This window comes from Paramisgurnus dabryanus, chromosome 1 (genome assembly GCF_030506205.2).
Source record: "Paramisgurnus dabryanus chromosome 1, PD_genome_1.1, whole genome shotgun sequence".
NCBI classification, from domain to species: domain Eukaryota; kingdom Metazoa; phylum Chordata; class Actinopteri; order Cypriniformes; family Cobitidae; genus Paramisgurnus; species Paramisgurnus dabryanus.
In genome coordinates, this window is record NC_133337.1 from 33,026,661 (window position 1) to 33,053,937 (window position 27,277).

The window sequence follows — 27,277 nt, forward strand, 5'->3', positions numbered from 1 at the left end:
TCTTGCACTAACCATGTGATGCAGCAGCGCAACTTGGGTATTTCTGTACGTTCACACCGCCGCAGAGCTTCCAAAGTTACCAGAAGTCATTCATTTACAATGGAAGCTGGCTTCTCTCAGCTGCAAGGAGCATCAAATCCATCGGCGTCGCATTTTGGGCATTTTGGGCGACCGGAGCATCAATCAGAAAGTTGAAAGAAGCTTAACTTTATGGTAATAAGCTATGACACCGTTCAGCGGCAAGCAACGACAAAACGCCAGCAACCAATCGGAACATAGCCTAGACGTTCTTTGCTGACTGATTCCGGAGAAACATACGATGTAAACTTTCATTCCCACCAAAACATTACTTCAGAGAAAACAGACTTCAGAGCGGCCAAAGCGTCAACAAGCTTCCCCGTACTTTTTGACAAGCGTCCTTGACCGGGCGGCCTGAGCTTTTTTGGAAGTCCGCTGCGGTGTGAACAGTTTGCGTAATCACGTCGAAAGGTCACACTTCACATATGTAAAGCACACATTTGCGGACCATTTTAAACAATAAACTGACACTAAGACTAATTTGTATCATTTCACATACAACAACGTCAGAACGCTCCTCTTTCTTCACACTTGTAAACACTGGGGCGGTAGTTTTGCATACTTCATGCATGACCTTCCGATGTGATAACTCGATATGTAAGGTTACGCTGACGCATCACACGGCTAGTTCAAGATGTTAACTTGTGGTTTAGAAGTACATTTTATTTTTCTTGCAGAATACAAATTGTTTTGCTAGGTAAGACCCTTATGCCTCATTTGGGATTGTTTAGAGCCCTTTGAAACTGCCTTAAAACTGCAATTTTAAACTGCATTGAAACTGTGAACTGTTGAAATCCAATGAAGTTTATTAAATTGAGAAAAATCCTGGAATGTCTTTCTTAAAAATAATAATTTCTTCTTGACCGAACAAAGAAAGATGTCAACATATTGCATGACATGGGGGTAAGTAAATTATCAGAATTTTTTTGAAAGTTGAGTAATCCTTAAAGGGATACTTCACCGATTTAGCATTCAGCTTTGTATCTGTAGAAACCCGGCAGTATTACTGAATGACCATGTTTCCCTCCCTCATTTCCCCCTGAGAAGAGAGATATCTGCATTTTGGTTCTGCAAAAAAGTCCTCCGATGATGCAAAAATCGTCATATTACATCATCGGAGGACTTTTTTGCAGAACCAAAATGCAGATATCTCTCCTCTCAGGGGGAAATGAGGGAGGGAAACATGGTCATTCAGTAATACTGCCAGGTTTCTACAGATACAAAGCTGAATGCTAAATCGGTGAAGTATCCCTTTAACATCAAGATTTACCTTTTCCTTTCCTTATATTATAAAATATAAAAATTATATGAAATACAATACAACATGCAAACGCAAAATACAACGCAACATAAAACGCAAAATAAAAAGCAAAACGAGACGCAAAATAAGACGCAAAACAAAACACAAAATAAGAAGCAAAATAAATATATCATTTTTTAAAAATAAAATCCTGGAATGTCTTTCTTAAAAAACTTAATAAAAAAAGGCTCCGTCATTATGCACTTTTGTTATACGTGTCAAGGTTCTTTAATTATAAATTGTAAATTATGTTTAACAGAAAAAAAGCATAAACCGTTTCAACTATTGGTGAACTGCTTGTTTAATACACTTCTTTGGTGTTTTACTGCACATCCTTCTGGTATTCTTACTAGGATGTGGCAACGCTCCACACGTTCCTGTTGAATTTCAGATGCGATAGTGGAATACTAATCCCCGCCGATCCATCGGTTTTAGGACAGACTGGAGAAACGTGCAGATTAACATGAGATAACTCAGAAAATAGGCTTCTAAGACTCACTATCTTTTTTTCGGATACTTCAGACATGAAAAAAGAAAATATTTCATTGGTTGAGTACCTGGCACCACCAAATACTGTAGGAGATGAGATTTCCTCTCTTCATTTGTGCCGTCACAATGCAGCCGCTTGGGCCCATGTCTGTCAGCTGAAAGGAGATTGAAGAGACGAAATCATTTAACAGAGGGAATAAGTCGGTTTGGGGAGAGAGGGTTGAAATCCATTGTTTTCATTACTTGGGCAGAGGAGCCATTGATGGGTTTCTTAGGGAATAAATTAGAAATATGACAATGTGTATTGAAGCAGACACAGAAATGTTTCAACCTTTATTTTTATTATTTAATTAAGTTGCAGTCGTACAGAAGTGCAAAACTAACGAAGATTTTGTGAGCTGACTGAATGCTTGTAAAGAATCGCTTAAAGTCATTAAATCATCCATTAAATAAGCAACAGGTCTTGCAGTGAGTATAATGGCTTTTCGGGACACCTTCAGTGCTGCTGAATGTCGTTGACTGAAATAATATGTCTAATACGTATAGCCGTTTAGCATAATGTTCAGTCTGTTTGATATATGTGAGTGCGAGGATGAACCATACAGATGTTTAAGCATCTGTGCCTTTCCAATGCAATACATTTGTTGACAGTGACTGTAGAGTATTGTTGCCGGTACAATTTGATCTATTGCGGTAGCTTTGAGGCTGTGCAGTGTCTGTATCCAGTATCATAAGAAACGTTGATTCAGTGTGTCTGTTTGTGGCAGTCATTATAAAACCCCATTTAAAGCCTCTGTTGCTTCATTAAAGCTGTCTCTCCTCCAGCATGACTCCTACTGATCAATTAATTCTCAGCTACTTTCTATGGGGCTCATTACTGCTTCAACTCTCTTGCTTTTTGCCCTGTAAAATAAAATAAAATACAGTATTTAATTTAGTATTTAAATTGAATAAAATACAGTATTTACAAGAAGTCTAAAGTAAAATATATCAGATTATTTTCAGCATCTTTTCATTTATTTTTTCACCAAAAAACATCTGGAATTTTTCTTTACCTTTACCTTTTCCTTTCCTTATATTATAAAATATAAAAAACGCAAAATACAACGCAATGTAAAACGCAAAATGTTAAATAAGAGTACAGTACGTAGTTCCAGCCTGATATCACCAGAATTCTTATGTTTTTTGACACATTGACAAGTCGTATGAAATCGTACAAAGTGAATTATACAAAAACATACGATTATCATAAAAAGAAACAATAACGAAACCCCCCTAACCCCAACTTCACATTGGCCAAAGCAAATTAAACGTAAATGTACGTATGTGGTCATACGAATTAGCCACCTTGTAAAATATGTACATGCGTTTGTGTCGCATTAACGATAATGTCATGGCAGTAGCGGCGGCACAACTTTAACGATAAGTCTATAATCCCACCCACTTTGACTGTACGTATTCTGTAAAAAAATAAAAGTTGGTTCATTAAAAAAAAATGTACTTGGTCGGATTAAAGTTTTTTGTTTATTTAACTTAAAAATATTAGTTGACAATTTTCCTTGGTTAACTAATATTTTAAGTTGAATTAACTATTAAATAAAATACTGTGTTTGATTTAGTTTTTGAATTAAATAAGATACATTTACAAGAAGTCTAAAGTAAAATATATTAGATTATTTTCAGCAACCTTTCATTTATTTATCCACAAAAAACATCCGGAATTTTACTTCACCTTTTCATTTCCTTATATTATAAAAAAAAATATATATAAAATACAATACAATGCAACATGCAAACGCAAAATACAATGCAAAACAAAACGCAAAACAAAAAGCTAAATAAAACGCAAAACAAAACCCAAAATAAGATGCAAAATAAATAAGATGCAAAATATTAATATTAAATAAAATACAGTTTAACCAGTGGCAGTACATTACGTAGTTCCAGCCTGATTTCACAAGAATTCGTACGGTTTTTGACAGGTTGACAAGTTGTATGAAATAGTACAAAGTGAATTATACAAAAACATACGATTATCATAAAAAGAAACAATAACGAAACCCCCCTAACCCCAACTTCACATTGGCCGTAGCAAATCGTACATAAATGTACAAATGTGGTCATACGAATTAGCTACCTCGTAAAATACGTACATGTGTGTGTGTCGCATTAATGATGATGTCATGGCAGTAGCGGCGGCACAACTTTAACGATAAGTCTATAATCCCACCCACTTTGACTGTACGAATACTGTAAAAAAATTAAAGTTGGTTCATTAAAAATAAAAAATTACTTGGTCTGATTAAAGTTTTTTGTTTATTTAACTTAAAAATATTAGTTGACAATTTTACTTGGTTTAAGTTGAATTAACTATTAAATAAAATACTAGGGATGCGCCGATACCACTTTTTTGGAATACGAGTATGAGTACGAGTACTTGCATTTCAGTACTTGCCGATACCGATACTGAGTACTTAATAAAAAACATGATTCAAATTTACAGGTAACAGCTTTAGTCATATAATTTAACAAAAAAACAAGTGACTAGTTTTCCAGTTTGTTGTAAACTCTGCCTCTTTGGACAACACAAGAGGCATTAACCCCTTACACGCCACTCAAACATAGACATTTCTCAAACCGTGGTATCGATCCCTGGTATCGGGGGACTTTTAACGAGTACGAGTACTTTAGAAAATGTGGTATCGAGGCCGATACCCGATACCAGTATCGGTATCGATGCATCCCTATAAAATACTGTGTTTGATTTAGTTTTTGAATTAAATAAGATACATTTACAAGAAGTCTAAAGTAAAATATATCAGATTATTTTCAGCAACCTTTCATTTATTTATCCACAAAAAACATTCGGAATTTTACTTTACCTTTTCATTTCCTTATATTATAAAATATAAAAAATATATAAAATACAATACAATGCAACATGCAAACGCAAAATAAAATGCAAAACAAAAAGCTAAATAAAACGCAAAACAAAACCCAAAATGAGATGCAAAATAAATAAGATGCAAAATATTAAAAATATTTTTAATTAAAAAATAAAATAAAATACAATTTATCCAGTGGCAGTACAGTATGTAGTTCCAGCCTGATATCACAGGAATTTGTACGGTTTTTGACAGGTTGAAAAGTGGTATGAAATCGTACAAATTGAATTATACAGAAACATAAGATTATCATAAAAAGAAACAATAACGAACCCCCCCTCGCCCCAACTTCACATTGGCCGTAGCAAATCGTACATAAATGTATGAATGTGGTCATACGAATTAGCCACCTTGTAAAATACGTACATGTGTTTGTGACGCATTAACGATGATGTCATGGCAGTAGCGGTGGCACAACTATAACGATAAGTCTATTATCCCACCCACTTTGACTGTACGTATACTGTAAAAAAATAAAAGTTGGTTCATTAAAAATAAAAAATTACTTGGTCGGATTAAAGTTTTTTGTTTATTTAACTTAAAAATATTATTTGACTTTTTTTTTACTTGGTTAACTACTGTGTTTGATTTAGTTTTTGAATTAAATAAGATACATTTACAAGAAGTCTAAAGTAAAAGATATCAGATTATTTTTAACAACCTTATATTTATTTTTCCACCAAAAACATCTGGAATTTTCCTTTACCTTTTCAATTCCTTATATTATAAAATATAAAAAATGATATAAAATACAATAAACGCAACATGCAACACAATATAAAATGCTAAATAAAGCACAAAACAAAACGCAAAATAAAAGACACAAACTAAGACACAAAATGCAATATAAAACGCAATTTAAAATAAAATACAATTTAAACCAGTGTCGGTTGGTGACTTCTTTTTCAAGGGCGCACGATGCGAACCTCGTAGCAACATTTAAAAAATTTAAAGCAACCAGGTAACCTTTTAAATAAACAAACTAATATTTTTTTACAGTGAACCATGCAGAGAGAATTTCCTCAAGGCCGGATGACCTCCATAACCTTACTGCTCTCTCATATGTTGACCTAACGTTTTAAAAATACCATTGCCATGCAAACTCAGTCCTCACAGATTGTTTTCTGTTTCTATATATAAAATATCCAGGAATGGCAATACAATGGGATTCTTTCAACTACTAGGGTTAGATGTTCCTCATACATCTTCCATACAGTATGTTCCATATCTATATCTATGTCTTTATTTTTTACCTTTTCTTCCTACCACTTCAATCCCACAAACCTCAGAGAGAGCGAAGCAGAGACGGAAAGAACAGAAAATGGGTTTGTTGCATGTCGGGTAGGGATTATCACAAAGCAGGGAGATTTTTCCTCGTCTCCGGTGGAACACACATGTATACAAATTGAGTTTTCACCTCTAGGATTTACAGCAGGAGGATGAAGGTCCTGTTTATGCATAATGCTGGTGTTCCCCAGAGAAAGAAAGAGAGAGAGAGATAGAGAGACTGCATTGAGTGGCGGGGCTGTGGGCGGAGGAGAGCTGTTGTCTGTTGCTCTGATTTACGAAGCACAATAGGGGTAGGATAGGTGCAAATGGAAAAATCCCTCACCAGTGAAGAGAAGAGGTGTGTATGTGGGTGCGTGTGAAAGTGTATATGTTAGATTTCTCTACACTAACCAAAGTTGCTGCGTTTGTGGATTGTGTTAGACTTTGGAGTCTTTTCATTAAAAGCTTTCTTGACGTTCATGCAATTTACCCCAATCTCACTATCACAAGGAACTTTTCTATGAGACCTTAGAATTGGGATCAGATTTTGTTTTGGTTATCTTAACGTAGACTTGACATTGCATAGATATTTTTCACAGCATTTCAAATGTATTCAAGGTTAGCGATAGCATTTTGCTTTTGCCCTGCATTCAAGGGTAACAAAGTTTTCTTTAAGGCCATCAGTTCTTCACTGGAATCGACCTTGCTGTTCTAACACACTGCAGTTTGCTTTTCTTTAGTCCTTTCTTTATTTATTTCTCTTCGTGCCTTCCTCTTGACCTTTTATTTTTGTAAACGTTGATTGGCGACATATCCTCTGTATTCAGCATTGGCATTTCTTAGCGTCTGTTTTAGGGCACCAAAGACGGTAAGCAATCAGACATTCCTACTTACAACCGGAGGAATGATGAGCGAGAGACAGACAGACGCTACAGGGAGCATTGTTAGGTGTGATTGTTGAAGAGGGACTTCACTTTTTGACACACAATCAAAGCACATGTGATGGATACCGGCAAGCGAAATAAAAATGACACGGAAAGGTCATGCGACTGGTTTGGAATAGGACATCCAGACAAAACACACTTGAAGATAGGACAGGAGACAATATGGCTGATTGCTATGATCATATTTGTTTTACACATGCTTATAGGAGCCCTCACTAATGCTTGTTTTATTGCGCTGGTTGATGTGACAGTCATCTTCGGCATATACTGACACCGGTTGATGGTACATTGCATAGTAGTTTATGCATTTTGGAAATGACCTGTGTACAGTTCCATGATTCCATGGTGCCATGATTATTTTGTCTCTGAATAAAAGGTTCTGTTAGCAGGAATGGTGTAGGATTCGGCTGGTCATGTGAACTCAGGATTTCAGCCTTATTGTCAGTGTAAAAAACACAATTGAAAGTTAAACACATATCACAAGGCAAGGCAAGGTAAAAAAAAATATAAAAAATATATTAAATACAACAAAACATGCAATGGAAAATACAACGCAATATAAAATGCAAAAAAAAAATGTAAAATAAGATGGAAAATACAACGTAAAATACAACGCAATATAAAATCCAATATAAAACGTAAAATAAAATGCAAAATACAACGCAAAATAGAACACAAAATACAACGCAAAATAAAATGCAATATAAAATGCAAAATAAAACACAAAATAAAATGCAAAAAAAGATGCAAAATACAATGCAATATAAAATGCAATATAAAAAAAGAAAATAAAACTTAAAACAAGATGCAAAATAAAACACAAAATACAGCGCAAAATACAACGCAATATAAAATGAAATATAAAACACAAAATAAAATGTAAAACAAGATGCAAATTAAAACCCATAATACAATGTAATTTAAAATGCAATTTTAAATGCAACATTAAACGCAAAAACATGCAATATAAGATGCAAAAAAGTAAATAAGATTCAAAATAAAAAAGTACAATAAGATCCAAATTAAAACGTTAAATGCAACGGAAAATACAATGCAAAAAACAACGCAATATAAAATGCAACATAAAAAGCGAAATAAAATGCAATATAAGATGCAAAATAAAACCCATAATACAATGTAATTTTAAATGCAATTTTAAATGCAACATAAACCCCCCCAAAAAATGCAATATAAGATGCAAAAAGGTAAATAAGATTCAAAATAAAAAGTAAAATAAGATGCAAAATAAAACGTTAAATGCAACGGAAAATAAAATGCAAAAAACAACGCAATATAAAATGCAACATAAAAAGCGAAATAAAATGCAATATAGACGGTTTCATTGGACGCACGTGATACACGTCTGGATCCGAACCTTACTTCCGGTTTCGTTTTTTTAATGGTCAGACTAGTTACTAAACTGATCTCTTGAACGAATGCCTCGTCAAAAATAACAAATGTTTTGGTTTCCTAGGTAATCTATGTGTTGTTTTTTTGCTTGTTATATAAATAAACTACGTTTAAAGAACTTTGTTGTTATTTATTCTTAGCGGAGTTTACCGGAAGTTACGTGTGGACCGTGACAGCCGCTTGTTTATATTGTTACTGCTGAAACGGTCTATAAGATGCAAAATAAAACGTAAAATAAAATACAAATTAAAACGTAAAATAAGATGCAAAATTAAAAGTAAAATAAGATGCAAAATAAAACGTTAAATACAACAAAAAATACAACGCAATATAAAATGCAATATAAAATGCAAAAATAAAAACGTAAAATAAGACGCAAAATAAAATGCAAAATACAATGCAATATAAAATGCAACATAAAAAGCAAAATATTTTGACAAGACGCATGATGCCCATGGTTCACATGGCGCAAGAACACACATTTGGAATGACGAGCAACACATGAAGAGAAGTCACCAGCCACCACTGAATGTCTTAAAATAAATTATTTAAGATGCAATATAAAATTAAAGATTTTAAAATACAATATATATATAAAAATACAATATAAAATTAAATGCATATAAAAATATAAAAAATAATATATAAAATTAAAAATAAATAAAATGAAATAAAACAAGTAAAGAATAAAATAAAATAAAATGTCAGTCTCCCTGTTCTTATTGCTGTATATGCTGAGCTTGATCTTTGTACTAAAGAGACTTGATAAAGCCCAAAGACTTCAAATAGATATGACACTCCAAACGCTCTTTAAATGCCTCTTTAGACAATATTGCATGTGTGTGTGCACATATGTTTACGCTTGCTAAGAGAATAAGTATAGAAAGAAAAAAAGATAAAACAATGCATAAATGTTTTTTGCGGCTGTAGCCTAGATTTGATCTTAAACACCCGAGTTATCTTAATAAATGGATAGCTAGAGTCCTGATAGCCTCCGATGCTGAAACATCACGGCTCCACCTGAAACAAAAGAGAGAGGAAGCCATAGAGAGATGAGCAATTAAATTACTTCTTAACGCTGTTTTGTTTTCTTTTTCTTTCATTTCGCACGTTCCCTCGGCTCCTTATCTGGCACTCTAAATTGAATCTAAACAAATAGTAGAGGGCGCTTGTGCAGGACCACCAGCTGTGGATCACTGGATGAACACTGCAATACACACTTCATGCCAATCAGTATTCAATGTTTCCTGTGTCTGAGCGCTGTATGAAATGTTTGGACAACCTGTTCAGTTCTTCTTGTTTAGTTGTTAGACATCTTGTTGATTCTTCCTTCAGTAATTTACAAGGTTTTTCTCCATTAAAATGTCCTTTGTTGTGCCCCAACTGTGGTTGTTTATTGCTGTAAGAAACTCTAAAATGGCAATAAGAAATTGCCTTATTATTTATTATTAATATCTGGATTTTGCACTTATTTTTATTGACATCCAAAATTCTGGACCATATTGACCTAGTCCAGGTGCTCAGTGCATTTTTATAAGGGTAAAAGATTTTACTTAAAATGTATTATTCATGATCATTAGCAACAAATTATATAAACTAAAGAAAAATGTTTTGAAATGGCTACCTGATATGGACTGAATAATGAAGAAAAGTATTCAATAAAAACATCCCATGGTGAAATCTCAAGAAAATTATTAATAAAATGTAACAAGTTAGGCAAAGAGTGATACTTTAACTCTTTCCCTGCCAAAGTTTTAGTTGGCAGCCAGCACACGCTTTTTGATGATTTACACAAAATTTTAATGCCTTCCAGAAAATTTTCTTTAAATATATAAACATACAATATATAAAATAAAAAATCACACCCTCTGCTTTCATAAAAAAAGAAAAAATGTATCCTATATTCATGTGTTTTCTTTTTATCACGTCTCAAATATGGGTAAGTTGCTTTAAAAATACAACATTTTGAGCAATAAACTGAGATCATATAATTTTTGTAAAGGACTTTTGTTAGAGATCAGATTCAGAGCGACAATCAAAACAAAATGTTTTTAGATCAGTGGATGCTTTAGTGTTTTATAAGCTGGGTAAGAGCGCCACCAAGTGGATAATAGTGGAACTTTGGATTGACACAAAAACTTAGTTAAAGAGTTAAAGATGCTAAAATATGACAGACATTTATTTATTTTTAATTATCTAAATTGTGTACATGACAACGATGTCTTTCCTTTGCGTTTATGAAAATTTTCACAACCTGCGTATACTGGGATACCCGAAGACGACTAAATTCTTTGCATTTCATATGCCAGGCCAGTATGTGGCAATGATACCTTGTAAACTAACACTACAAACCTGCGCACATACGCATTTGTCTACTGAAGGAAACAACCAATTAAGATAGTGAACGCATCGCACAGTTTTGTTTAGACGGACAATAAAGTAACACAATTTTGTAAACTTTGCTGTAGGGCTGTGACAATACATCGCGTTCCCCATTAAAAAGACCTGCCAGAAATCGATTCTGAATCGCAAGGCTCCATTTCTGTGTTTCATCCACAGCTTATGCGTGTACTACGGCTCTGTGTTCAGTAGGAAGTCCTTATCAATCTAAAATCACTATGAGTTTGGGTCGTTTATAATGTGAATTTTAAAAAGCAACACTCGTCAAACACAATAATTCAAAATATTTTTATTATCATGAAAATACCTGAAACAATCTGAAGAACCGCGATATAAATATCCCTTTAGACATTTCCTGGAATAGCGTTTGTAATGCTATTTCTTCTGTGGCACAAATGGCGTTGCTACAAGAGAGCGCCCTCTGGCTTTTGGATATGGTGGCATTTCACTGTAATTCACTGTAATGCGCATTTGTACGATTAATCGTCACAGCACTACTTTGTTGGAGAGGCGTTAATAAACTCAGTATCTTTAGCATGACAAACACACTCTTGTGCCCGCCATTGTTGTTTCAGTTATACTCGCACATGTCTATAGACTGAATTTCCACATGCGCATTAAGTCACCTTCATCACAGATGCACGTTTAAGTAGTTCACATGGAAACAACAAGGCATCGTTATCAAAAACGTGCACTTTGAAACCCGTATCGAAAGTTTGTGTTTTTTAAAAGCTCAAAACGCCATCATTGTGTAAATGAACCGAAAAAATACATAAAAATCGTTGACGTGCAAACGCACCCTTACATACCCTGCTAATTTAAATTTTTACAAACACTGAAATTTACATGCTAACTCTCAAAACTCAAGTCTTGATACTTTTAGAGAATGAGGCTCCAGTCAGCTGCCACGCAGTCTAGCTGGATGCTTCACGCTCAATCTGTTTCACAGTAATTTTATTGCAGAAACTGATTAGGGTTGAAACGGCATTACGGCCCGTGATTGTGTTGTTTTTTTCAGAAGGCCCCAACTGTGATGAGTGGAGTCCTGAGGTGGATCTCATCACGGACACATTATTGAATTACTGCAGTGGTGAGATGAGATTGGCCTGTGATTGGCTGAAATGGACTTGGAGGGTAATAACATATCAGTGGTGCTGTTGGTATTGGCGGAGGAAGGTCTCTTACACTCTCTGTCTTCCTTCATGAAATCAAGCTTTGGTTTTATGAAACGGGAAATATTGCATTTTTCCTTTTGCGTGATAAAAATATATAAATCGTGTCTCTTTGGGGTTATGATAAACCCATAAGGTTTCAAAGTGGAATGCTGACAGAAAGTAGCATAGAGATCGGATCAAACTTTACATTTGAGAAGTTCTGGATTGTGTTATTGTTAAGCTGTTGTAGTTGTTATCAGACAGAAGGGCAGACACATGATTACAGGCTTTATCTGTGTGTGTGCGTCTGTGTTTCACAACCTGCGCTAATTTTAATCAGCCCGACTGTCATCACCGTGGCTGTCACAGGCTTGTTTACCTTTCATTTGGGACTACCGTGAATAAAGGAGAAATGGGAGGTGGTGGAGGGGGTGAAGGAGAGGACGGGAGAACAAGGGTGATGATGATGAGGATGTCTGAAGGAGTCGAACAGCATTTTAAACACAATCACAATCAGTAGAGCCTGAGAGGGCAGCGGAGACTCGGCTCAAATGTGATTTTCCTTTCCTCCAATCGCAATGAGACATTGCAGAGGTGGCTAATGGGAGGACTGAAAAAGATGGGCAGATATTGTAACATTTTAAATCCTGGATTAGGTTACACTTTATTTTACGCTGTCCATGTTACAGTGTAATATATTTACAATATTTTCATTTTCCAGCTCCCTGGAGTTAAATATTTGATTTTTATCGTTTTGGTATCTATTCAGCGGATCTCTGGGTCTGGCTGTACCACTTTTAGCATAGCTTAGCATAATCCATTGAATCTGATTAGACCATTTAGCATCGCTCACATTCTGGTGTAATAAACAAGGACATTGCTGCCATAACATTGCTGCAGGAGGCGCAATGATATTACGTAGTGCCTGAAAATAGTCCTCTGCTATTGAAAGATACTAAGGGGACTATTTTCGGCTGCTGTGTAATATCATTGCGCCTCCTGCAGCCATGTTACGGCAGCAAAGTCCTTGATTATTACGCCAGAATGTATATCCATATCTGCCTAGAAAATCACAACTTTTAATTTTCCGTCGGTCTTAGTACACGATGTAACTACAGAAGAGTCAAGTTTTAAATCTGAAAAAAATCTAAACTCTTTAGTTATTTTTGAGCGCAATGCTAATGGTCTAATCAGATTCAATGGATTATGCTAAGTGTTAGCACCAGACCCGGAGATCAGCTGAATGGATTACAAAACGGTAACAATCTAATGTTTAACTCTAGGGAAACTGGAAAATGAGTATATTTTCAAAAAAAGCGGAGTGTCCCTTTAATTGACGAGTTAACTCATTAATGGTGGGAAAAAAGTTAATAGTGTGATTATTAGATTAAATCAGTGTTTCTCAGTACAACTTTTTGGTGTACACTGAAAAAAGGTACAAAACTGTACCTTTTTTGTCGCTGTGTTTTGTATCTTTACAGGTATATAAATATAATACAATGTTGAACCTTTTCAGGTACATTACTGATACTTAACTCTTTCACCGCCAGCATTTTTTTAAAAAGTTGCCAGCCAGCGCCAGCGTTTTTCATGATTTTCACCAAAGTTTAAAGCCTTCCAGAAAATGTTCTTCTTTAAATATATAAACATACAATATACCAAATGAAAGAACAGACCCTCTGCTTTCAAACAAAAAAAACGTTTCATCCTACCTTCAGTGGTTCTTTTGTAATCAGCTTTTGAATATGGGTAGGTTTCTGCAAAAACACCACATTTTGAGCAAAAAGCAGAGATAATTAAATTTTTGTGACGGACTTTTCATAGAGATGCCATTCAGAGCGATCTTTAAAACAGACACGGACATGCAGCCGCTTGCCATAGGGCAATACTTCCGGGTTTAAAAAGTTGCGGAAGGGCGCCACCTATTGGATAGTAGCGGTATTGCGGAAGGACGGAAAATCTCGTCATTGGCAGGGAAGCGTTTTCTCTTGATTGATGAGATATCTCGTCAATGGCGGCGAAAGAGTTAAGGATCTATTTTGTACCTTTAAAGGTACAGTTAACTGTTTTGTACCCCTAAAATTTAACTGATTCAAAATTGTTCCTTAAGGTACACAATTGGTCCTTAGGCTATAATATTGTACACCATAAGGTACAACATTTTAATTTACCTTTTAGGGTACCACCCCAGCGACAGAAAAAGGATCTTTGTACCTTTTTTTCTGACAGTGTAGTATGTTCTTTGCTTAAACCAGAATTAAAAGTGTCTTTAAACCCACAGTTTAAAATTATGTAATTTAGCATTCAGCATAGCATGAAAATCTTTATATATAAAACAAAAAGACAAAAGTGAATTTTGAGCGATAGAAACTACAGTGTGAGATAGATCTGCAAGAATAGAGATGGAAATGGAGGGTGTGTGCTATAATAGGCGTATGATTGGAAGTGGAGGGGTTGACTTTAGTTTCTCTTTTGTAATGGAGTTGAATGAAGCGCTCGTGATGGCTCAGTAATCAGGGCTGTTCGATGGAGACCCGACCTTACAGTTATTTTTAGGGAAGAGAAGATTGTGGTGGCTTTAATTAAGAATTCGACTTCTTCCACTACCTGTGATTTTGACCTTGTGAGACATCTGTAGGTGGAGGAGTTACATGGTTGGGTTTATTGTGCTGAAAATAGAAGTTTACAGTTCTGTTTTGTGATTATAGAAAGAACAGAACACTTACAGTACCACAGGTTTATATTTTGCCACTTTGTATAATAGGAACAAGTCTAAAAAGTAACCTTCTGCGTAAAGTCTTGTTTGCAACATGTACTGTTTATTAGTCCCTCAAGGCTGTCATTGCTAGCAGCAATCGCCCATTTTCACAACAAGGACGTACGCTTATCATCTGGACATCTGCAAAAGTATTGGGGAAAGGAACGAGGCATGATCTGAATTGGATTTGAACCTGCTTCTGCAAATTTAGCATCAAAGCTTAACATATCTTGACTTTGGATCAAACAAAGATCTTGTTTTCTTCCAGGTGCACAGATTCAAAGCTGTCACCCCAGTCTTAATTAAAAATTGATAAATTAAAGCTTTATATTCAAACGGAATTGGCATTGCATCTGGTTACGCAATTAATAATTCATCCAACTAAATTTTCGCAATTGCATATTTATTTGCATTATTATTTGTTTAATTGGCATTTCAATGCATTGTCAACAATAGGCTCTGGATCTCAGCACTTTCCTGACCAGGACTGGAATATTGTCCCTTCAAATGAGTTTTAATAATAGAGGAGCTTCATCAGAAGCCAATCAGACACAAAGTCATGGCAGGCGAATTATAAGCAGGTCGACTGGGGAGTCTTGAATAATTGAAAATTTCGCCTGATCTTTTCTGAGTTTGAGGTTTCTGCCTGACAGCACTGATTGGCCACACACATACGTGCCAATCTTGATTTTATTTTGTAAGGAAACGGCTAGCAGCTTGTATGGGTTTGTGGGGTTAGGGGCTGTCTGTGTGGGGTTACAGTAACTGCCGATAACCACACCACAAAGATCCAGACCGCTGTATATGAAGAAGGGCTTGTGTTTGTTTGTATTTGCACATATATGTTTACATTTTTGAAACCTCTGGTCGCAAGAGGTATTTGTGTACCACACTCTAAGAAAGGATGTGTTGATTTTGTACACATTGTTTTGTGTTATCCTATTTAACACATATTGGGCCCTATCTTGCACCCAGCGCAATTGACTTTGTCAGTGACGCATGTATCATTCGTATTTTGCACCGGCGCACAGCAGGTTTTTCCCTCCACAGACGCACGTTAGCAAACTAGGGAATGAACTTGCGCTCCCTGGGCGGTTCAGCGCAAAAAAGGAGGCGTGTTCCGGCGCAAACCATCACTGATGCTATTTTGCAGTTTCAAAAAACAATTGCGCCACTGACCAAAAAAAAAATAGTCTAAAGTCAGTGGCGCGTTGCGCGTTGTTCATTATGCTATTTTAAGGGCGCATGCTTGACCAAAATGTATAGCATGCACAACGCGCACACACTTTGCTTATCTAATCTACACAGATGCAACAGTTATTTTTGCAAATCATAAATTGTAACAATAAAAAATATTAACACATGAGATAAGGGAAATCATAGTGGTGAGCATTGTGGTGATAGTTTTTATTTATTGTGTGGCTGCGTTAAAAAATTCTCATGCAAATAACGATTAAAATATTTTCATAAGTTTGTTGTGTGGCTGTATTACGTTTATTTCATGTAAATAATAATTAAAATGTTTTCATAAGGAACCTTAATGTATGTGAACTTGATTTGTAAGAGTACTTTGGGGTTGGACTGCTTGCGTTTCTTGGCTTTCAGCGGTGAGGGTGGACACAGCGATGTCCTCTGCTGGCGTCAGGTCCTGTGTAGAGGCACATCCACCACCCGTTACACGGCGTGCCCGATTTATGCTAGCAAGCTTGGGATTCCCCCGTCTCCTGACATCATTGTAGCGCTTGCGGCGCAACGTCCTGGGCATGCCAGCTGATGAGACAATTGTGGCTATTTCCTCTCACGTCTGTTTAACCTACGCTGATTTGGGCAGGTTTCTCCTATCTCCATACAAAACAACTTCTCTGTCTTTGACTGCTCTTACAAGAACGTCGGTCTCCTCGGCTGTGAACCGCTCCTGGCGTGCGCCTGGTAAATCCGTCATAATAATAGCAACCGCCATGGAACTTGCGCACTTGCGTTTAAAGGGAATGTTGGATGACGTTCTTATTGGTTTATTTGACGTTATGCCCAAACCACACCTATGAATAATGAACCTACTTCAGACCAACCCCTTATTGATTTGCGCCTGCCGCAAGAGTTATTTCTCCCGCCGAGAAAATAGCAACAGCGCCCAAGATCCGCCCACAAAGTCACTTGCGCTTTGCGCTTCAGATCGTTAAAATAGGGCCCAAGATGTCTTAAAACATCACAAAGTGTTTTGTTCCAATAATAACACAGATGTCCTAATATTTCATCCTATTAAATGCAAATGAGTTGATCTCTGCACTAAATGGCAGTGATTGGATAGTGCAGATTAAGGGGCAATATTATCCCCTTCTGACATCACAAGGGGAGCCAAATTTCAACCTCTTTTTTTGCTTGCAGAGAATGGTTAACCAAAACTAAGTTACTGGGCTTGTATCTTTTTCACATTTTGTAGGTTAATAATAGCACTGGGGACCCAATTATAGCACTTAAACATGAAAAAAGTCAGATTTTCATGATATTTCCCCTTTAAAATGTACATATGTCATTTCATTAGAGAGCAACTAAAACTAAAAGTAGCACAAGTAGACGTTAAAAGCAAAGCTGAAATGCATTGGACATTCAAAAATATGTTCCCTTTTCACAATGCTCTTCAGGGCTGCCAAAATGTTTTTGGAATTCACCCTAATAATTACAGCGACAATTAAAAACATTTACAAATTAATAGCAAAATGACAGAAAAAGCAAAATTAGTTTATCAAATAATAGTGTTATTTTGGTGCAATGTGTTTTTGTGGACCTGTTAAACATGTCTGCCGCAGATCTGTGTCATACTGCAGTGGGATTGATTTTGCTTGTGAAGTAGCCACACACACGGTGACTGGGTCAGAGATGACTGTTTGGATTACACAAACACTATTCCTCCAATATTGACCCTCATTGTAAATGAGTGATCACAAATCTCTTGATGTTTATGTGGTCAAACACACATTGCAGACTGCTTGCATGACCTCACACATTGACGTGCATTTGTTCTTCAATAACTTTGCTACCGCCATACTATCACGCACGCACGCACGGATAGATCCATCGGGACGGCTGGTGTTAGTGAAGTCACAACACGTTTTTGTGCTGTAGATCCGGCCCGGGATGGAGTACATCTCAGATCAAACAATTTCTAATCAAACCCACGAAAGTGTAGCTAATGCAATTTCACTAAATCACTGACTGCCTTGATTACATGGGGACTGACATGACACACACACACACACACACACACACTCTTCACAGACTCACTGTGACTGACTTGCACAATATGAGCACTTTCTTGTAAGTAGCTTTGGTAACAGCTGAGAACATAAATGTAAATTTGATGTAAACCCACACCTCCAGCATTAGTCGCAGGCACAGGGGGCCAGAGTCTAACACGTCTAATACACACTCGCATGCTCTTACGCTCACATAGATTATCAAAAGACGCGCTTGGGCATAATAATACCCGCCAACAGATGGAGAAGCACAATAGCAAAACAACGGGACTAGCTATCTTGTTGTAATTTTGCTTACATTTGTTTATTTTTTAATGTAAACTGTTAAACCACTGAAAGATTGTTTTGCTGTTTCTTCTGGATCATTGTTCATATTTAATAGAATGTATCAGATTATGTTTATGGTTGTAAAGGGCCATGTACAAAAACGTTACAATGTAAACTTTGTGGAAATGGAACATAGACTGTAAAAAGATGGACAATGTGTCTTTATAGACTTTCATTGTATAAAAAATGAGGGAAAAAATATAAAAAAAATTGACTTCATTTGGATACAAAGTCTGTGCAGTAATGATCTTGAGGTGGAGCTGCGGATTTCCCTGTTCGACTCACAAACACGCAAATCAACGCGTCCCGCCTTTCTTTAATAGCATCTAATAACATATCCAACTGAAAGTTAACTTGAAACACTTAAAAGTACATTATTATGATGAGAAATGAATTTTTTTTTAGTATAATCCAAATTTTTAAGTTTGGCTCACGTCCCTTTTATTTACATGAAGAGGGTGGGGTTTATGACTAGGGATGTAACGATACATCGTCTGATTCTGCTACATCTATGCTTCTTAATGAATTATGGGCTGGACACACCAAAACTTTTAAACGCGGCTGAAAACGCCTTGAGGAAGCCGAATGCCAGCTGTTTTGCCAGGCGGGTGGTTGCTGTGGTAATGTCCCGCCCCTCCTCCACTGTAATTGGACGGCCGTGTGAGAACTGACATTGACAAGCGGAGATTTCACTCAAAGTTTAAAGGTATAGCGGAAGATTTTCGTTTTCCGGGTGGATCACCACTGTTATTGGTCATCCCAGATGTCAATCATTCTGATTATATGTTGACGTATAACCGTCGCACGTGCTCGCCTCTAAGTTCGCTTTCTCCACATGCGCACTTTCACGTGTATGTGTGTTGTGCTACGGTTTCAACCATTCATTGAAGGTCGCGTTCTCACTGTTTTTTTTCAAAATGTCTTGAGGGTCACAAGAGAAAAAGTGTCTACGAATTGTATGACAAGAAGAGAAAGGACTATAAATAAAGAAACAAGACCAGATGTTTATGGGAGACTATTTCACACGCTGGCGTGAGCTAAAAGGACAGGTTGGGCTTCCCACGCGAAGTTTCTACTGGAAAGGTACATTTTGTCATGCTATTTGAAGAAATCCATTTAAAATCACTGCTGGTAAAAGTTGATGTAAGCTATGATTTGCGATGCTAGCCCTGGCACAAGTCACGAACCGCACAGACACAGTAAACATGCCGACAGAAACTTGTAAACAGAGCGAAGAGAAGAACTGAGCTCCTGCACGCTCTCTCTCTGTCTCGTGCACGCGTTTAACAGGCGTTCCCTCTCGGGAGCATTTTTTAAAAAATATCGAGGGGCGGTTCTTTTAAATAATTCGGGAAAATCTTCCGCTATACCTTTAATATTTTTCAACTCTCGGCGCTCAGCGCTGAGTGCGAAAAAAACCCTGAGCGCCGGTTTTCAGCGCGAAAAAAATCCGCTAGCTGCTTGCTTATTTGAAAAACACAGAGTTTCCATTGGAATCAATTAAAAACATTCGCCGGCCGCGGGCGTAAAAGTTTTGGTGTACACAACCCCTTATGGTGAAATCTCGCTTCATCCAAAAGCCAGATGGCGCTATCATGCAGAAACTCAATATGGGCCGCAGAAGAAGTACCATAACACAGGCAGATCCAGGAAATGTATAAACATATTTAAATATATCTGTTCTTCAAACATTTACAGGTAATTACGACTATGTGACAGGTGTTGCTTTTTTAAATGCATGTTATAAACGACTCAAACTGTGATTTTAGATCGAAGGACTTAGTACATGAAAGAGACGTGCATAATATCGCCATCGCGATTCATATTCGATAGCGGTTGGTATTATACAGCCCTTCCAGAAAAACGTGGATTTTTTTGTGATTATTGCTGGCAAAAATCCTTGATCTTGCGGCACATTTTCTTAAAAATTGCGATGTAATATGCGGGATATTTATGCAATGAAATTGCGTGAACTTGCAAAAATTGCGGGAATTGCCAAAAACTGCGAGAACTTTGTAAAAACAGTTTACAGCAGTTGCAGCATGGCTGCGCTTGTGTGAAGTAAATGCAACATTTTTCAACTTTGTGCTAAGATATAAGTGACTTTTTGCTAGAAAAATCTGGGGATTATGAAATCATGCAAGCCTGCATATTTTGCGGGCAGAAATCTGTGATTTATGCGGCAAAAGTGTGCGTATTTGAAAAATGCGGCCCCCGGATAAATATGCGGACTTTGGCTGATTATGCATTGAATCATACGATTGCATAATCGCGTTTTTCTGGAGCGATTGAAATTATAGTGTGTATTGCGAAATATCGTTACATCCCTATTAATGACCTATACTACAGCTAACCTTCAGGGGGCGATCAAATTTTTTTGCTTTACTTTTCAGGACTTGCGTGCGAACTGCACCGTGCGAACTTCACTGTGTAAAGGGAACTACTATGTAAACTTTACAGTGGAAACGAAACTACTATGCAAGCTATATTTAACATGTAAACAAAACTATGGTATGCAGGAAAGCTTATTAAAGATCCACTGTGTAGATTTTTAGCGATGAGTGAATTGCAATGAACGGCTCATTTCACAGCTCACCCCTCCCTTTCGAAGCAATAGTAGCCTTTACAGGACAAACATGTCATCATTTGAGACAACGTAGAGACAAAATGCTCTGTCCGTTTAGGGCTACTGTAGAAACATGGGTACGTGAATTGTAGACTTTAACATGTAAGAAAACTAGGGATGCACCGAATATTCGGCCACCGAAAATTTTCCAAATTTTCAAATCAAGAGCATTTTCGGCTTTCGGCCGAAAGACTTTTATCACCGAAACAATACGGCCGAAATGTTGTGATGACGCAAAAAGAAACCGCGACCTTCACGTGCTTGTCTGAAGCAACATGTATGCGGCGTGGATGTATTTAACCTCAAAAAGGCGCTAAAGTACGCAGAGAGGCACATGTGGTTGTGTCCGGTCCAGACGTGATCATCACAGTGAGTACGCCCTTCAAAGATCAGAACTCTTGATGTGTAAACTTTAGAGAGAGTCGCGCAAATGTGTCTCATACTGTTTAGTCCATTAACATACATGTGCCAAAAAAAACAATGAAAAACAACATAACGTTTTTATGCTGAGCTGTTTGGGATTCGCCTTCGTTTTCTGTGTGCGCACGCGTTTAAGTGCCCTCAATAGTGCACACACGATTGAGACGCAAACAAGCGAACGTAAAATCTTTCTGTTATTGACAGGGCACATATAAACAAAATTATCTCCAAAGTATTCTTTTTCTAATAAAAACATTTGTTTATGTCTTAAGTATATAGATTACAGTCAGAAACCAGTCTCTGCTTATTTAAAGAGACAGTAACCTCAATTAACCTACTTAAGTCTAACAAAGAGACAAATAGCTCTAAAAATAATAATATATTTAATTTATACAATAAAGACAGTGTTATGACTCATTAAATTCGATTTCTGTACCTAATGCTAATGTTAGCCCTTCTTAATGTGCAGCTTTGTTCTTTTTTATAAATGTTTGTAATTTCTTTATTTGTTATTAGATTTTCCCCACCCCCTTTTTGCTGATCTGAAAAATAATCCGATCCGTGCCTCAAAAACTGTAATGTGATCTGAACCGTGAGTTTTGTGATCTGTCACACACCCCTAGTAAAGTTAGTACACAGTGATAGCCATACATGCATTTGTACTAATAATTGGCATAATAATTTATTTCGGTTTCGTATTTTCTGCCTTGGTTTCCTCATTTTCGGTTTCGGCCAAGAATTTTCATTTCGGTGCATCCCTAAAGAAAACCCATATGTGGATAAAACGGCTCATTTTAAGGTTATAAAAACAATACAGTTATATTTTGTAAGGTTTTATCCACCACTGATAATATAGTTATGTATATTATATTGCATTTCTGTCAAGAGATCCTTATAAGAGTTACACAGTGCACCTTTAAACAATATGTAGTCATAATTTGCAAACATAATTTTTTTATTATCTATTGAAAGGGCTATCAGGGTTATTTTTAAACTTAGCACTTCTGTTAAGTGTCCAAGCAGGCATTGTTTTGTGGAGTTGTTTTAGGTATTTTTGTTTAGTGCATTTTTATTGTGTAGTTCTCAAAACTTTCCTTGCTGTTTCTTGCTCAGTGTAGAGAGCAGTGTGTGCTTGAGCAGCTGTGTTTTCCTGTTTTGCAGCTATAATTGACTTTTAATTGAATTAGCAGCAGAGAGATTAAAAAGATGGAGAGAGAGCGAGAAACTGAAAGAATTGAAGAAACCAGGCAAGACAGAGCCAGGTTTATTTCCTTTTCCGAAGGAGCAACTTTGATAAAAAAACAACCAAAAACTCCAAAAGTAAAAGCTTTCAGAAGATGAAGAATCTCTTGTCTGGTGTAATGAGAAAATGAATTGAGAAAGTGCTTTTCATCAAAACGGTCTGCGTGAGAAATGTCGGGCGGTGGAAACGACACAAGCATCTGCAGGAGGTGTGTTTGAGTGCTGGACAGGTGCCGAGGTTTTTTTAGTCCAGTGAAGGGTGAATTCATTTCTCATTTAAAGCACTTCTAGCCAATCAAAACAATGAACTGAAGTACTCTTTTTGTAACACCTAGTGAGCTGCCTATAGAGGCATTTTATAAGGGTTGTCCTTGTTGCAAAGGTTCATTTAAAAAGTATGCACCTTTGAAGGTACTTCACTTCGGTTACATACTTTGGTTAAAGGCAGCATTAGGCTGCGTCCGAAACCGCATACTGTATAGTAGGTACTGAATAAGATGAAGTACCTACTTACTTGCCGTTAAAACAGTAGGTACTGTCTAGTATGAATCCTTGTAGTATGAATGAGATTCGGACGTACTACATCCGCCATGTTACTACATCACGTGACATACGTTGTCATCACGTCATGTCATTCCAGCGTGAGAACAGCCGCATGATCTTCTTCTTCGTTGGATAACTCCTCTGCCAGGGCATCATGGGATAGTGAAGTGTCCATCTTATGCACACTGCAAAATCGAACTGGAAGTAGTAGGTCATCCGGGTACTTTTCGCATACTGTTTTTCAAAATACTATGTATTCGGACATACTACTCGCCTCGCCTACTGTATTTCGCGTACTATATAGTATGAAGTAGGCGGTATCAGACGCAGCAATTGTCTTAGTCTTTTGGATGAAATGCTTTTTAGTTTTAGTCACATTTTAGTCACTTATAAACTTGATAGTTTAAGTCAAGTTTTAGTCGACAAAAACACAAAAAGGTTTTAGTCAAGGTTTAGTCGACGAAAACACAAAAAGGTTTTAGTCAAGTTTTAGTCAACAAAAGTGCAAAAAGGTTTTAGTCAAGTTTAAGTCAATTTTTGTAAAAAAAAGTATTTGTCTAACAAATTAATTTAGGTTTAAAAGTGTGGTGTATTTAATACTATTAAAATGTGCATTAAGGTTGTCCCTGAGGGCTTGCCGTTGTTTTAGTCGGTGTGCCTTCTGCGCATGCATAACAAAAAAGTGGAGCCTGAGTGTATACCCTCATGTTGAGTTTGTGTATTACGCTGAAACCTCGCTTATAAAGTTGAGAAACGCCACGGTCCTTCAAACTCACCACAGCCGCAGGTGTGTTGTTGTTGTTTTGTGAAATCTGGTGCGCGGCATGGCGGCAGCCGGGTGGTGGGCGTGAGTCAGACTGTGTTGACCCAAAATAAGGATAGGAAGCGGCAGTACTGCAGATACTTTTTAGCTAAAAACAGACAGATTTCACGCAAAATTGGCAGAAATTACATGAATTGTGAACGTCAGACTTATAATCATTTTCGTTCTGTCTCGTCAAAGAAAACTCGAAAGCGTCTCGTCATGTTTTTACCACCTTAGAGACATTTTTAGCTAGTCATCGTCGCGTTAGCGTCATAAAAAATAGGTGCGTCAACGAAATCATTTCGCTATCGTCATCGTTGACGAAAACAACACTGATGCAGTCCCAGAATTCCTTGTTACTAATTTAAATTAAGTTTTATAGGTGTAAACATAAATCTATACGCCACCTTCATCAAAACTCGGCACGTTTTATACGTATATCAAATACTTTCACTTCAAATCTGCTTAATCCCGGCCTCAGGCCATTCAGAAGTCCGCTGTGTTACCAGAATCTGTTAAAAGTCAAGTAGATTTTTTCCTCAAAGTGCAGGGAAGATGAATTGATGACAACATGCATACGTCGAATTTCAGTTATACTTCTTAAAGGGGACATATCATGTAAATTTGGGTTTTTCATGTTTAAGTGCTACAATTTGGCCCACATTGCATCTATCAACCTAGAAAATGTGAAAAAGATCAACCCAGTATTTTAGTTCTCTGCAAGCATGTGAAAAAATAGGTAATTGAAAATTGGCTCCCCTTGTGATGTCAGAAGGGGATAATTCCGCCCCTTAATCCAACTACGGCACTGCCATTTAGTGCATAGATCAGCTCATTTGCATTTAAAAGGACACATTTTTGCTCACACCTACAAAGTGGCAATTTTAACATGATATAATAAACTATCTATGTGGTATTTTGAAGAGGACTTCACTTATGTACTCTGGGAACACCAAAGATTTATTTAACTTCTTAAAAAGTCTTGTGAAATGTCTCCTTTAATAGATTATCATCTGTAAACCATAAACCAATATCAAACTCTAAATCAATCTTACCATCACACCCATTCACTTCACTAAATTCCAACAAGAGCATCTCGGGAATCATCCACCGTTGATATTTGTGTTTCTCGGTCCAGACTTATTTTCTATCCCCTGGGCAAGAAATCTCACGTAACAACTGACTGATAAAAGCAATTAAAGCGATTCTCTACTGAGGGCTTGTGTGTGATGTGTACGCGCGTGTCTCTCTCTGTTCTGCTCATTGCCGTTTGTCAAGATTGCGCTACGCGGTTACAGAGGTTTCTCCGGCGGCAATCTCAAAGGACTGTGAAATTTTAATGAATAACATTGTCACGGAGCAAGTAAGATGCCAGTGGGCCGCCGAGGTGGTGCTTACATTCACCGACCCATGAGGACACACACACGCAGACACCCTGTGTCCACCGAGGGTCTTATTGATGGGAGACTTGATTCTCTTGCTGTCAATTATATTGATTACTTGTGGATGAGTGGAGCTAATAAGGATTGGAACTCACTTCATTTTTCGGGTCCTGCCTCGTGATGAGAGACTTACACAGCCAGGATTTTCTTATTAACCCTGTTAGCGCAGGACTGCACAGAGGGCGAGGAGCAGAGGGAGATTGGGGGGTATCTTGATCTGATCTGTTCTGGTTTGTGACTTTGAAGTCAACCTAAACTCTACACAACATAAACACAATTTTAGGGATGCATAACGATTAATCGCGATTAATCTATAGCAGAATAAAAGTTTTTGTTTACATCATATGTGTGTGAACTGTAATAATTATGTATATATAAATATGCACACATGCATGTATAAGTTTAAAAACAAAAATATATTTATATATTAAGTATCTTTATGTATAGTGTAAATTATACATAAATATACAAATGTATATACACATTTCCTAAATATATATATGTATGTATGTGTGTGCATTTATCTATACAAAGTTATATTATACACAGTTGACACGATGTATACAAAAACTTTTATTCTGCTATAGATTAATCGCGATTAATCGTTACGTGTCCCTACACAATTTGGTCTGTTAATCTTTGGATTTGTATTATCAAATGGAGTTGTATTAAAAACTATTAAATGCAGTTAATACTAAGCACATGTTGCACCCATCATTTCAGTAAACTTGACAAAAAATCTTTACGAAACTGAAAAGTCTCAAGTGTTTTTTGTGTCTTTCTGTCTAGGTGGAGCTGATGATAATCTGATTGAGGGAGGAGAAACCAAGTTTCTGTGTAAACCAGGAGCGAGAAACATCACTGTCATCTTTCAGCCATTGCTCAAGTAAGTCCTCTTCTCAAACTTTACATCAGCCGAACAACTTTGTAAAGCTGCGGGGTGGCACAGTGGATCATTTGTCAGCATGGATTTTCCTCTGGGTACTCTCAAAGTAAATTGGAGATGCCAAATCCTGAAAATGTAGATGAACATTTGTGTAAATACACTTGTGTTTAGATAAACCGGTTCTCGCCATGTATATAGGCAGTATGGGTGGACAATACAGCCTCAACATTATATCATGATATTTAAACAAAAAATTGCGGTAATGATATTCATGACGGTATAAAAAATTATGGAAAATTAAGGGCGTTTTTCATCCAATGAGCTGTCATTGATGACAGACTACCTAATTCGAAGTGTAAATCCATTGTCATAAGGTGGCAGAAGCAGCATTGAAGTGCAAAAGTAGTGACACGATCACAAAGCATGAATCAAGTGTAAACAAAGTACAAACTAGAGATGAAATGGTATGACAATTTTACATCACTATAGTCTCTTTCACGCAGTCATTTCGGTAAATTGCCATGAATTTACCAGAATTAATTTACCAGTAAACTCAAAAATGTGCTGTTCATACATGCATTGACGTGATCATTTCACGCATCAGTATCAAAATACCGGGAAACTACGAGAAAGCGGAAGTTACCTGTATAGCACGGCCGGCTAAACAATAGCGGGTTATGACTTCATATTCACGGTCCGTATTTTGTTGTTTTCACGTCTCTGGCAAACGCTGACGGTCACGAAATTGCTCATGACCAAACAACATTGCGTCTTAAACAACACTTCACAATCTTGTCGGCACTTCGGCAAATAGATGTTAACTTGTTTTCAACAACTTTAGTGGCTGTTAACTTCAAGTGTGCTTGACTTTTAATCAGCGTGTGTTTGTGGAAACGTCCGTAAACAGTGCGGGGGTAAACGCGTCATCTGTATCAAAATGTTATGATTGTCTCAAAGCTGTCAGCATGGTTTGACGTCGTCCGTT

At 36.9% G+C, this 27,277-nt stretch overlaps 1 protein-coding gene across 1 annotated transcript in view; it reads left to right on the plus strand.

Annotated features, from left to right (window-relative positions):
• exoc4 (exocyst complex component 4) overlaps positions 1-27,277 on the plus strand; it is a 198,521-nt gene that overhangs the window by 53,052 nt on the left and 118,192 nt on the right. The window contains exon 10 of the mRNA XM_065289682.2: positions 26,196-26,292. Coding sequence (XP_065145754.1) covers positions 26,196-26,292 — 97 coding nt within the window. The remainder of the gene's footprint in view (positions 1-26,195; positions 26,293-27,277) is intronic.